Genomic DNA, 14,355 nt, shown 5'->3' with positions numbered 1-14,355 from the left:
ACATGCAAATCAAAGCTTTTTGCTGTTCCTCTATACACATGGCAATGATAAACCTATACTTTAAAAATAGTTTGAGCATATTTGATGCTCAGATTAGGCATAGTGTGCACATTAACTTTGGTGCAGTGTGTCATTAATTTCAATGACAAAAACTCCAATGATTTTAGAAAGTGTTGAGTTAACATATCTTTATGATTTAGAATATTGACTCCAGCTATTTTTCCCTCTGTTATCAGGCTTCTATATGGTCCTTCCATAAGCTCGGGCACTATCCAATTCATCTGCACTCCACTGTGTGACATTGAACTTTGTTTCTGGAACTGGGGCACTGCAACGTTGAGAACTATATTCTGCACTAAGTATCTTTCCCTTTGCTCTACCTATTGTACTTGAGTTTGGCTTGGTTATATTTATGTATTATCTGATTTGATTGTGCAACATGCAAAACAAAGCTTTTCACTACACCTTGATAAACTGGACAATAATAAAGCTAAATATGTAATCATGATATTTGTCTTATTTGTACCTAGGTACTTAACATTCTAACAATCACCCCCAAGTACCTGTAGTGTCTGTTGCTTCCTCCCAGACTGGATATTTCATGACACTCAGTAGGTGGCAGTATCGTGGTGCCAGCATGCTAACAAGGTATCTCAACAGCAGTATCATGGAAAGTAAGGGTCTGCAACACTTTAAAAGCCGCAAAATGGAAACGGGCTGAAATTATATTCTCTAAACAATATGTTTTGTTTAATCTGAATTCAGTCACCAATGAAAATGTGGAGCATGGGATTTATTAGGCGGTGATATGTGTTTTATTTTTAAAAGTTGAAACTTAAAATATACAAATTGTATCATTATATCAGAAAGTTTTAAATAATCATTTTGTTATCAGCTCGATGTAAAGTGTCCCTTTCTCGTTGTCCCTCAAAGAGAATAGACCAGGGATTCCTGCCTGTCAGCGCATGTTGTTTACGATTCACGGACAGACTAAACATGCTGAGTCTGTGCTCCCTACATCGTCGTGTTTATGGCTTTTTCAATTATAAAGCATTGCGAATCAATTAATTTATACAATTGAATCCCTTTCCCCAATCAAAGGCGGACTTTGTAATTTAATTAGTTTTGCAAACTCATTCGTTTGCCTTTTTTTTTTCTCCATGTGGTTTCGTGATGATGGCAGCTGTAATTGCGGAAGTTAAAAAATTACGAGCGAACGTGTTTTTCTTTTAAAACGGCGAGAACATTGCGACGGCACCTGGGGTAACGTGCAATGCAGAGAAGAATGCGGAGGTTGAGATCTGAACCCAAAACCCCGCAGTTCTGCATCACAAACTTGCAGCTTTGCTATTTCTGCAAAGGTTTAAATAGGCACAATGTTCCCGACAAATGCCACCAACGAAATAAACTGCATTGTCCCATGGTGTGAATTAAAAGATTGTACTATTCAAATCGTGTGTAGATTCCGTTTACAAGCTGCATGTGGCTCGGAGGGTCTTTTCTTTCAGATCACGCAGAAAAGATCTGCAGATCTTGCAAATAGTCTTGAATTTGCAACACATCACTTTCTTGCAAGGACAGTCAGAGGAAGGGAAATTACACCATCAATTTGCAACTGCAATGGTGGGGCCTGCGTTTGGCCGTGGCAAATATCGATAGTAATGAATGGCGGCTGCACCTTACTACGTTACACGCCCGGCGAGCCAGAGGGAGGGGAGTGTGGGGCGGGGGGGTTGCGAGGAGGAGACGGCGAAGTGATCGAGCGAGTGTGTGTGTGTGCAACCCCTTTGGGGGATGATTGGTATCTTACCCGTGTAAAGGGGGGGGGTGTGTGTGTGGAGGGGGCGTGGAGGCTACAACATTCCGAAATAGAACGTAAACAAGGGGCAGGGGGAGGGAGGCGGGGCGGCGCGCGGGCAGGCGGTTGGCTGGGCGCGAGCGCGCGCACGGGGAGGGGGGAGAGGGAGCCGCCGCGCCCGCCCGCCCCTCCCATCCCATCCCATCCCGGCACCGCGGCGGCGGGAGCGAGCCCGCCCGCCCGATTCAAAAGTCGTGTTGTCAATCGCCGCGCGCGCGCCCCCTCCCCCCGCGGGAGCGCGCAGAGAGGTGGTGGTGGAGGGGGTGGGTAAGGAGAGAGAGAGAGAGGGAGGAGGGGTCACTCGCATCGGGCGGGCGGGCTGCGCGCTTCTTGTTGTTGTGGTGGTTTCCCTCTCTCTCTCTCTCGGAGGCGAAAGAAATTAATAATAATGATAATCACAATTTTACGTTTAATTGAAAAGTGAGAGGAGTGAAGGAAGGGGAGAGAGAGAGAGAGAGAGTAGGGAAAGAAAAAGAAGAAGAAGAGACCAGGAACGCCGTGCGTGAGGAAAGTGATCCCGAGACAGTGGCTGGAGGTGCTTTATTTTCGCGTTGTGGGGAGCGATCAGTCGTTCGCTCTCTCCCCGTCCTCCCGCCGCACGCTGTTTTGTTTGCAATTCTTTTTTAATTTATTTGCTGAATCCCAAGCGCGAGTCCGGCCGGCCCGGCTGGCCGGGGGCTCCGAGCAATGGCGAGTCCGCCCGAGACCACCTCCGGCGGCTCCGACGGCTTCTCCGACGTGAGGAAAGTGGGCTACTTGAGGAAGCCCAAGAGTATGCACAAGAGGTTCTTCGTGCTGCGGGCACCCAGCGAGTTGGGCCCGGCCCGGCTGGACTACTACGAGAACGAGAAGAAATGGAGGCACAAGGCGGGCGCGCCGAAGCGCTCGGTGCACCTGGAGAGCTGCTTCAACATCAACAAGAGGGCCGACTCCAAGAACAAGTACCTGGTGGCCCTCTACACCAAGGACGAGTACTTGGCCATGGCCGCCGACAGCGAGAGCGAGCAGGACAGCTGGTACCAGGCGCTGCTGGAGCTGCACAACAAGGGCAAGCTGGCCGATGACGAGCGGGAGCGGGACTGTGGCGCCGGCTCGGCCGCTCACCCGGGGGGCACGGCCGCCGTCGAGGACAACTACGGCGAGGTCAGCCCCGGGCCGGCCTTCAAAGAAGTGTGGCAAGTGGTGCTGAAGCCCAAAGGTCTGGGGCACACCAAGAACCTGGTGGGCATCTACCGGCTGTGCCTGACCAGCAAGACCATCAGCCTGGTGAAGCTGAACTCGGAGGCGGCGGCCGTGGTGTTGCAGCTCATGAACATCCGCCGCTGCGGCCACTCGGAGAATTTCTTCTTCATCGAGGTGGGCAGGTCGGCGGTGACGGGTCCCGGCGAGTTCTGGATGCAAGTGGACGACTCGGTGGTGGCGCAGAACATGCACGAAACCATCCTGGAGGCCATGAAAGCCATGAGCGAGGAGTTCCGGCCGCGCAGCAAAAGCCAGTCGTCGTCCAGCTCCAACCCCATCTCGGTGCCCCTCAGGCGGCACCTCAACAACCCGCCGCCCAGCCAGGTGGGCTTGAGCCGCCGGTCGCGCACCGAGAGCATCACGGCAACATCACCGGCCGCCGGCAAGCATCACTCGTTCCGTGTGCGAGCCTCCAGCGACGGCGAGGGCACCATGTCGAGACCGGCCTCGGTGGACGGCAGCCCAGTCAGTCCCAGCGCCGCCAGGACCCACTCCCAGCGCCACCGGGGCGGCTGCAGGCTGCACCCTCCTCTCAATCACAGCAGGTCTATCCCCATGCCCTCGACCCATTATTCACCGTCGGCCACAAGCCCGGTCAGTTTATCGTCAAGCAGCACCAGTGGCCACGGATCCACTTCCGACAGCCTTTTCCCCAGGCGATCCAGCGCTTCCATCTCTGGATCGCCGAGCGATGGGGGATTTATTTCATCGGATGAGTACGGATCCAGTCCGTGTGATTTCAGGAACTCCTACAGAAGCGTCACTCCGGATTCTTTGGGACAGACTCCTCCTGCAAGGGAGGAACAGGAGTTAAATAATTATATCTATATGGGGAAACATTCTAATCTGGTTCCAAGTTGTCAGAGCCAAAGGTGGACTCCTACTAAATCAGAAGATGCAGATTCGGATAAAGGATTTAGGAAGAGAGCTCACTCATCAGGAACTTCGCCACCCACAGTGATGCACCAAAAGACTCCTTCTCAATCTTCCACCGCTTCCTTTGAGGAATACACAGAGATGACACCGTGTTATCCTGGTGGTCATATAACCACATGTAAAAATTCTGCTTTTGTACCTACTCATTCATACCCTGAGGAATGTCTAGACCTCCAGCTGGGCGAAGGCAGGCGTTTCAGCCAGATGGATGATGGATATATGCCAATGTCACCAGGAGTGGCCCCTGTGCCCAATAAAAGTGACTACATGCCAATGAGTCCCAAAAGTGTTTCTGCTCCACAGCAGATTATTAATCCACGCCAACACTCTCGAAAAGATGGTTACATGATGATGTCGCCCAGTGGTAGCTGCTCACCAGAAAATGTGAACTATGGAAAGATATGGACCAATGGAGGGAGTTCTAAGTTATCTGTTGAAAGTAATGAGGGAAAATTATCCGTTAATGACTACATAAATATGTCTCCTGCGAGTTGTTCAACCACAAGCACACCACCAGACTGCTTCTTCAACCCAGTTGAAGAATCTCATAAACCGGTTTGTTCATATTTCTCACTGCCTCGTTCTTTTAAACACGTGCACCGAAAAAGCGAGGAGTCCCCTTTACGAATTGCTGTAAACTCAAGTCGTCTTTTATATGCGGAGGATTCCTCTTCATCTACAAGCAGTGATAGTTTAGGGGGTCAAGATGGTGGGCATCATGCAGTTAATCCTGTTAAAAACGAATTGTATGTGCCAATGAAAAGTAAACTTGTACGGCCTACCAGGCTTTCGCTTGATAACACGAAAGCAAGTACACTGCCCAGAGCACGAGAGCATCCACTTCCACCAGAGCCAAAAAGTCCAGGGGAGTATGTAAATATTGAATTCAGTGACAAAACCTTTTCATCTAGCTCATTGTCCCTTGTCAAGCCTTCTTCAGTTGGAGGAAATCCTGTTCGACAAACGCCACCAATGTCCGAATACATGAATATGAATTTAAGAACTGATGCATCCAAGTTTTCTTACACATCGAAATCTTCAGTGGACATCACCAAGTCTGCAGCCAGCTGTGCTTCCAGCACTTGCAGAAAGGATAGAGGACAGGGAAGTTGTGATTATGTTACCATGCAGCTAGTTGCCACCTGCTCAGACTTACTGGAACCTTCAGTGAGTAACTATGCTGAGATGACGGTTGGTGGAGGTGTAACACCTTCTATTTCTGTTCTACCTCGAGCAGAAGAGGGCTCACTGAACACTGTTTCTGATGTAGTACCTGGTCCTCTGATGGACCAAATTTCAGAGAGGAGTGCCTTTACAGTGCTTAATCTTGTCCCTAATCGGAACCAAGGTGCCAAAGTTATCCGTGTTGATCCCCAAGGTAGAAGAAGACATAGTTCAGAGACTTTCACTTCCACAGCCAGTGTAGCTGGCATGACACTGTCTTACGTTGACCACATTAAACGACATAGTTCGGTGTCTTTTGAAAATGTGTGGCTTAACAAACCAGGAGATTCTCTGGCTTCAAGTTCCAAAGATCAGTCAGATGATGTAACAGTGCAGAATGATTGTAAAAACGGTATGAACTACATTGATTTAGACTTGATAAATGATTTTAACAAAGAATGGCCCTCCTCTCAACACGTAACCCCTCATCAACTTCAAGGAAGTACCTCTGGTGGTAATGGTAATGATGATGATCTGAATTCGTATGCAAGCATCAACTTCCAGAAGCCAGATGAAATAAGCAAGCCTGCAGAAAGGGAAGGTAAAGGCACCACGTGAATTATATTTCACCTCTTTAACGATGCTTTTGCAGTTTTGGGTGCATTTTGCTTAGGACTACAGAATAGATTTTGCTTGTTGATTGAAATGTTTGAAGATGACTGCAAAAGATGTTATTTTAAAAAAGAGATTAATCTTTCTGTAAATTGCTTTATATTTTCAATCTTGATTGACTCATTTATTATTCTTGTCAATATTTTGCATCATACTGTGGAAATAGTATCTAATTTAAATATTTCACCAATTTAGGGTAATATCACAGTCCTTGGGTAATATCACAGTTTGACTTGTATGAACATTTCCACATCAACTTCTGGTTTGGAAATTATAGTTATATATTTGAAAACTGGCACAGAAATTATTTACTTTATTATCTGTCAATAAATGTGGGGCTCCATCTAGTTCTTAAACAAATAATAAAGCAGTTCTGTAAATGTTAAATGTGGCAGAAAACATTTCTCACAAGAGCTAAGGTTTATACTTGTATGTGTGCAAGTCTTCTGAGCTGAAGAAGATAAATCTGAACCTCAAGAATTAGTTGCCTTGGTTGCACAAAATGTTTTGCAATTGAGAAGTATATGCATTTTCCCAATTAGGTCTGTTTGTGGAATTTTTATTGCTCAGCAAGAGCTGGTTTTGAATCAGGGGATTCCGGTGAGAGTTTGTTATGGAATCCCCAGCTTGAAACGGGAGCAACATTGTGAGACCGGTTGTACTTAGCTTATCAATTTTGATACATGATCAGCACTGCTGAGTTCATGTGTGAAGCTTCAAAAGATATTGATAATTAGAATGCAATACCCACTGGATCCAAGCGTCACTTCCTATGACTTGGCATGAACACAGTAGAACCTTGTAGCTTTCCTTATATCATGCTTATAAAAATAGTGAAATGGCTGCAACATTTATTGAATATTTTGAAGAAATCTGTGGAGCCACTGAGCTGCCTTCATGGTTTGGCAGACAGTTACTTCACCACAAGAACACGTCACTTAACCCTTTTGACAACTGAAGCAACAACTCTCTAGCAAAATAAGTCTTCTGTTAGTTCAACAAATGTGAATTGAGAATAATTTCCTGAATCCATGTGTTTTTCTGATGCAGTGCCTGAAGGGGCAGGAAAGTCTTCAAGAATGTATCATTGAAAACAGGAATCGGGGTCAGAGTTGAAGTTCTTGTAGAGTAAATCATATTTTCTGTAAAATTTCCAAATTATATTTTTGTGAAGTATAACTTGTTAATTGTGAAGAAGCCTAATGCACAATGCTAAAATTTTAAGTATGGGGTGGTGGGGGAGTGAGTTAGTAAATTCGGTATTGTACATGTTTATTAAGTACAAGCAGAATAGCGCTGAGGTAGTTGAACGTCTTCTGCTAAGGTATTTATTCACAAAATGCTGGAGTAACTCAGCAGGTCAGGCAGCATCTCGGGAGAGAAGGAATGGGTGACGTTTCGGGTCGAGACCCTTCTTCAGACCTGCTAAGGAATTAGTATTGGTGTCTGGGATGTGAAGATGGAGAGAGCAAAGGAAGAATTGAGTATCTCCTTCAAATATGCAATTCATTGGCTTATTTGCAATTATAATTTTAATGTAAATACATGATGTAAAAAGTAGCAAGCAGAGAATATTTTCATGCAACTGTACCATTTTATTATTTATTCGCTCTTAAACAGAAGAGGTGATGTGTATTGTGCAGAATATGGATGCGTTTTCAAGGGCACAAAAATATGGATTTTCTCTGGTCATGTTGCAGAGATGGTAATGCATTCATAAACAGCATTGTCTGCTAAAATAAATAGTTATGATTTTGTGATCTCCCATAATTATCAGTTTTGCAGGTAGTTCTTTTAGCTTAATGTTTCTTTGGGGCATGGAGTGGTTTTGAGATAGGGATGGGGGTTGACGTGGAAAGAAGCATAATGCGTACAACATGTTGCTTGTATATTTAATGGTACTGACCTCTGCTCTGCTCCTGTTTAGTGACTGCTAAAAACCGAAGCATGTGAAGCCGGTCAGTATAATAAAACAAACAAATTGTGCATTGTATCGTATCAGAGGAAGATATTGGATTTCTATGGCCTTTGTTTAATTTTTGAAGGAAAGCTTGTCCTGGAATTTAGAAACAAAAACTTGTATGATTTAGCAGATTAAAGGAAACTATTTAAAATAAGAGATTTAATTTAACCATTGTGACTTTCAAATCTTGTGGAATAATCGTTTTGTAAAAAGGATCCATGTTAAGCAGACAAATCAGATTGGTGTTTAATAACTAGATTAAACTGTACTTTTAAGTTCAGGTTTATGTTTATGGTCTAGTTCTGTTTTTATTATTGTTATTAGCAGAGATTATGGTTATTTAATTGCTTCAAGGATTATCTCAGCTGAAAAAAAAAATTCTGTGACCAATCTTTTTTTTTTTTTTAATTAAAAAAAAAAGCCATGACACTGAAAAGTTTGTGAATTTGTGAATCCTTCTGGACTTGGCAGCTGCTTCGGTAAATTATATGTTATGGTAGTAAATCATAGCTTCAGCTCTGAAGAGAGATTGTACCATTCCATAACTATGTAACTTATTGCTAGCTTGTTTTAACCACAATGGTTGATTAGAATGGAAATCATTGCCCGAGTTGATAGGAAATGATCTCTTTTTACTTCATTCTGAAAATCACTTGGATGAATGTGCTTATTTTGTATACTATTCTGCAGTATAAGAATCAAAGGAGCTTCTTTCCTCATTGTTCCTAATGCCTTGTCCATTGCATTGCTGATCTTTGACACTGCTGATCATATGGTTTTGGTTCACAGCACAATTTCGGAGGGAATTGCAGATTTTAATCAACGTGTTCACGTTGCAGTTTTGAAACTAGTTACTCAGTGTGTGTATTTATATGTGTGTCTGCTTGTTTGTTCATGCAGGTATTCTGACACTATCACTCGTGTTCATTTACCTCTTCATGACAGTCGAGGATGCACAGCTTTGTCACCAAACATTTTAAGAAAACCTCTATTGTGATAATTTCAATTCAACCTTATTGTTGGTTGCCCACTTTCTGGGCTACTCAAAGCATGCTATTTGATAGTCAAACATGCATTCCTGAAATTATCTGAATTCTTTTGAGGACATGTCTTTAATTTGAATGAGAGGATTGAAGTTAAGGAGCATACTTTTTGTGATTATCATATATCATATATATACAGCCGGAAACAGGCCTTTTCGACCCTCCAAGTCCGTGCCGCCCAGCGATCCCCGTACATTAACACTATCCTACACCCACTAGGGACAATTTTTACATTTACCCAGCCAATTAACCTACATACCTGTACGTCTTTGGAGTGTGGGAGGAAACCGAAGATCTCGGAGAAAACCCACGCAGGTCACGGGGAGAACGTACAAACTCCTTACAATGCAGCACCCGTAGTCAGGATCGAACCTGAGTCTCCGGCGCTGCATTCGCTGTAAAGCAGTAACTATCTCTCTATCTTTTCCCACTCAATACTTCCTCTCCCTACTCCACCCTTTTTGACTGTTTAGTGCACATATGCATTTTTTAAACTGCAAAGCAGTTCATTAATATAATAAGATTATTCTGCTTGAGTATAATATTTAGTTGCTAACATTTGAGCAGGTACAAATACCTAGTCTTTTAGTGCTTTAAAATTTTTGAAGACTAATTTGGATGATACATGATCCTTTGGAATCTAACATTGAATCAGGTATTACTCTTCATCCTATGCAGTGTTCTTATGATGGTGCTTTCGATGTGGCCCTGCATTTGTGTGCACAATGACAGAGGGGCTGTGGTTTTGTTGAGAAACTATGTAGCACAAACTAAATAACATTAACTGAGTGTCCAGTTTATCATTTTGATTGTAAAGTCGGCAAAAAGTTTGGGAAGTTATGAAGTCAAAATGAAATTTTTTAAATACATCTGACAGTTCTGGACTATGATAGGTGTGAGATTCAGCTGCCAGAGAAATTGAGTGAGAGATTCTCCTTTCAAAACAGAACCCTGCCTTTGTCCATATTTTTTTCTGTTAGAAAATGTTTTCCAGCTGCATTACATCAGCCTATTTTTTCTTTGTTCCACAATAAATGAACATTGTGGGGTCAGGGATCAATTAGACATTTTTGTAAGTGGATGGAGATGAATCTGGTTCCAGATGCTTTTTAATGAGATTGAATCATTTACTTCTGTTTCTGATTTAAATCTTTAAACCATTTTTCAGACTTTAGCTTGAAAGTAAAAAATATCATAAGGATATACTGAAGACCTGGAAACGAAAAAGGGCTTCTAAATCAGTTAATGACAATTTTTTTAAATGTGCATTGCAGGATGATAAAAGAAGACAAAAGGTACATTTCCTGGAATGGCAGCAGGGTGGAAGCGAGAGTAATATCTGAAGATGAGTTATTGTATGAAAGCTGTTTTGTTGTGGGTGTGGAAGCTGCTGTGGGGCAATGGTTGCAATACTATAGTAGTCGGAATTTGGTATCTGCAGGGTGTGGTTTTTAGCTGGTAAAACCTCATGGTGCTTTAGCTCTACACTTGCCCACAGCTCAACTCGGCCTTACTAATGATCTATAAAGTGTGGGCAAGAGCATCCTTATTTTGAAGAGATCTTGAGAAACGTAATTTTTTTTTTAAATTCAGGAGGTCTTGGGAACTTTTTAAAATTCACTTTTGTCAATGAAGTGGATGTAGCAGATATAGTGGAATGTGACTGCATCATTGTGGGAGGTCTGTCAGCGTTGTGTTTTTACTGATTAGGACCATGAAGTAGTTTGATGCCTTTGTATTGACACTTACCACAGTAGTTGTGTTTTGAATGAAATATCTGTGTGACACTCCCTTCAGCTTGCACTTCTGTATCATGCCAATATTATCAACATATATTAATGTGTAATATGAGCCTCATCAGAGCAATCCAAAAGGATTGTGTAATGGAAATCTGTTTGAGGGGCGCACAATCAAAGGGGGATCTATTATTAATGAAGGGAGATAAAAGAAAATGAACAGCCTTTCAGGCTAAGAAAAGTCTGGGTGTTAAACCTCCCAAGAACGTGCAGTACTGACCAGCCTTGTTACATCTGCTTTTTATTTTGTGAATCCGTATCCTGTGCCTCTTTATAACTGAGAGCAGGTTTGCTGATAATGATGGGACTTGTTTTGCAGTTGGGTTTCAAACATTTTTGTAATATCAAAATCTTGACATCAAGCAAGTCTCTGCAGGAAGATTCTTTTTCAAAGCAGGTGCTTAGTTGCATGCGGTGGGGGGACTGACTTATGGAGCCTTTGAACTGGGTAAGGAATGTGTCTGAGAAGAGACTGAATGATCGTTTGCTGCTACCAGCCCCAGTGCCTGAAACTGGTGGGGAGGAATGTCATTGTGTCTTTTAAAGCAGGTTTCTCACATGTCTTTATGAGGAAGAATGCCTGTGGAGGATCCTTCATTATCCAGCATGTCTGGCCATCCTGATCTGATTGGAAAGTAATTATTTGGCCAGCTTTGAGGTGAGGGGCCTCTGGAAGTTCCACTTTTTTTACCTAATCTGAACGTCGGGTTGCTTTCACATTATTTCGCATTATTTTGACAAGAGTTTTGCCAAGGAAGTATTCTTGAAAGTTAATGGATTCTCTACTGGACTTGGGCCACAAGTGAAAAGGGCACAAAAAACTATACTGAAAGTTAGGTAGCATTTTTCTGATGATGTAGTACCAAATTTAAATACTTGGCTTTTTATTTTTTACATAATATTAGAAAAGTTTGGAATATTGGGGGTCTGCTCAAAAGATCAGACTTGTGAGTCATGTGATTTTGGTTTCAAGTCCTACTCTAGAGAGTCGAGCACAAAAATCTGGACTGATGCTCTTGCTTGTCTAATTTTTTGTGCTGCAGTTTTGGGGACAGTGGTTTAAATGGGGATAGTGGTTTAAATGAGAGATAGTGGTTAAAATGAGACTTTATACCAGCGTTCTTCATTACAAGTCTCCTGAGCCAGTGGTAGCTCCCATTGATCCTAAGTGAGATTTCTGCAGGAGCCAGAGCACGGCCAGGAGCGAATCCGGATGTTCAGACAGGATGCAACGGGAGCAGGATGAAATGTGCAGACAGACCACCTGAAGCACGTGGGCTAGAATTAGGAGCTGAAAACTGGAGTGGCACACCCGAGGCAGTGTAAAGTTGTTGTGTAAAGGAAATACAAATGTCTGATGATAACATTTCCACTAATGTACCAATGACTGAATTATACCAATGACTAAATTAATCTTGTAGAGTGACCACATTCCACCCAGAATTATTTTTTTATTGCCTGAAATGAAAGTTTTCAATTCAATAATTCATGAGTATTTGGAAAAATCTGAATTTTTAAAATATTGAAATATGCCACAATTGAGACAATCAAACCAGAAAATTTCCAACTATGACCAATGAGTCAGCAGCACCTGCAAATGGAAGAATTGATATACAGATGGGGAGAAAGGGATGTTTGTGTGGAGGCATTGGTGTAGGGAGAAGATGAGAGAAACAAAGATGGAATGAGGCATGGAGGGCAGGTTGGTTAGGGAGCGATGTGCCCTGATTAGGGAAGGACTTGGGGAAATAGTAGGCAGAGAGGAATACTGACTACCTTTTGGTTCATATATTGGGGAGGAAGGTGTGATTATTAGAGACTGGGATAATGAAAATTCTGTCTTCAAAGTAAATGAAAGATGACATGAAAACCCACCTGGATCAGTCGGCTGGTCCTCACCAGGCCACTTCAGAACCCCCAGAAGTGAAGTGGAAATGTGTGGTCCTCAAACTTAGACAGAAGTATTTCTTCCCATTCTCTGCCTTGATGCAAATCTGTTAACCATCTTCAGTCTGACCTATTTAACTGTCCTCTGAAATGGACATCTTGGCGTCTTAGAGTCCGACATAGGAGACCGAGTAACATGGGTTGTTCATTGGAGCTGACCGAGGTTTTATAAGGGCCTAGTGCTGGGGATGTGTCCTAGAAAAGTAAACTGACATTGATTTATGTATTCTACAGTGGACTTGAAGGATTTTGTAGTGAATTTATAGCTTTTGATGCTTTGAGGTGCATGCTGAGGATAGTCCTTTGTACGAGGGGGCAAGAATCATGCTGCTCAGTTGACAGTGACCGTCATGCCTGGTTTGGATTCTTTATACTACAACAAATTTTACCTTGGAAGACTAAAAATGCTGGTGGATATCATTGTTGATCTTTTTGATCTGTTGATCTTTGAGATGTGGTTCTGTAGATGTGGTATGTGGCCCATTTCTCCCTGGGTTTTGTCATGGGCTTTAGTCAAATGGCATTGTTGTGCAGCCATATCAGATTAGTAAAAGGTCTGTTTATGGGTGTAAAGTATAAGATCCATTCAGTAGTATGATTCATAGACCGAGTTGACAGTGACTCAGATGACAGTGATTCATATGCAAATCTTGCAACTCTGTCTGAGGTTAAAGTAACCATGATTTTGTAGATGTGATGATGTAGGTCAAAAAGCTTTACCTTGATGAAGAGCTTGTTGGAAGTTAAGTGCAACATTATGGTGAGAAATATTAAGAAAAGCATTGAGACGATGACATGATCTCACTTGACACCTGTTAGCACTGAGATTTGGTTGGTTGTGGATTTGTTGATTAAGATTGTGTGGGAAGAAAAGCAAATGTGGTTCTATCAAGCATCTGCTGTGTCCTGGGTCATATTACGCTTTTTGAGTGCTGCTAATGTATTCAATTACCGTATGTCTTGAAATGGTGGAAAAACCCTTGGGAGTCAATAAGGTAATAAAGACTGCAGCTTGCATGCCACCATATAGCAAATGTAAGGTGGATGTAAATTCTGTGTAGCCAAATTTGGGAGATTGGGTGATGGAGGCTTTGTCAGCATTGAAGAAACTGCCACATTATGGTGATCAGTAAGTTGCTAAAGCTAAAATAAAACAAAGCGTGGGAAACTTTGCACCCAAGGCAGCATCTGTGGAGCGAAAACACAAAGGATGTTTCAGTTTGTGATCCATCTTCAGACTGATAGAATAGAGGGGAGAAAGCTAGAAGAGAGGTGAGTAGAAAGGGTGGGGCAAGAATTGGCAAGTGTCAGTTGCTAAACCTCCTACATTCTTTCCACACCCCCGCCATCATTTCTGTATCAGATATGTGCCAGTAATAAAGATCCATAACAAATAAGATTTTAACCAACTTTCCTTAATAGTCAAAGAAACACGCATCATCAAATACCCATCAAAAATATCTGCAGGTGTGCAAGTTGGGTGTGCTGCAGTAATAAACTACCTTCTTGACTCCAAATGTTCCTTCCATTATCTTAAAAACATAAGGTAAAAGTGTCATGGAATACTCTAGCTGCATTTAAAAAAGCTTAATGTGGTAACGGGCACAAAATGCTATTTCATGGAACCATACTTGGAGCTCTTTTTTCCCTGCCGCTTCCGTACAGCGACACCCTCTTCCCCACCAACCTGTCCAAGGAAAGGACAATATCAAAAGAGAATGGTAATGAGAGACG

General features: G+C 42.8%; 1 protein-coding gene and 1 long non-coding RNA gene across 4 annotated transcripts in view; both read left to right on the top strand.

The window, feature by feature from the left end:
• LOC144599443 (uncharacterized) overlaps positions 1-355 on the top strand; it is an 89,192-nt gene extending 88,837 nt beyond the window's left edge. For all 3 annotated transcript variants that reach the window (XR_013548002.1, XR_013548000.1, XR_013548001.1), the window contains one exon: positions 237-355. This is a non-coding gene — a long non-coding RNA (uncharacterized LOC144599443). The remainder of the gene's footprint in view (positions 1-236) is intronic.
• A 1,799-nt stretch (positions 356-2,154) lies between these two features.
• irs1 (insulin receptor substrate 1) overlaps positions 2,155-14,355 on the top strand; it is a 50,201-nt gene continuing 38,000 nt past the window's right edge. The window contains exon 1 of the mRNA XM_078410346.1: positions 2,155-5,801. Within this exon, the coding sequence (XP_078266472.1) occupies positions 2,546-5,801 (3,256 nt within the window). The 5' untranslated portion in view covers positions 2,155-2,545. The remainder of the gene's footprint in view (positions 5,802-14,355) is intronic.

The sequence above is a fragment of the Rhinoraja longicauda genome, chromosome 13 (genome assembly GCF_053455715.1).
Source record: "Rhinoraja longicauda isolate Sanriku21f chromosome 13, sRhiLon1.1, whole genome shotgun sequence".
Classification (NCBI taxonomy): Eukaryota; Metazoa; Chordata; class Chondrichthyes; order Rajiformes; family Arhynchobatidae; genus Rhinoraja; species Rhinoraja longicauda.
Note: the sequence above shows the minus strand (reverse complement) of the source record. Positions and strands in the feature narration are given on the sequence as shown.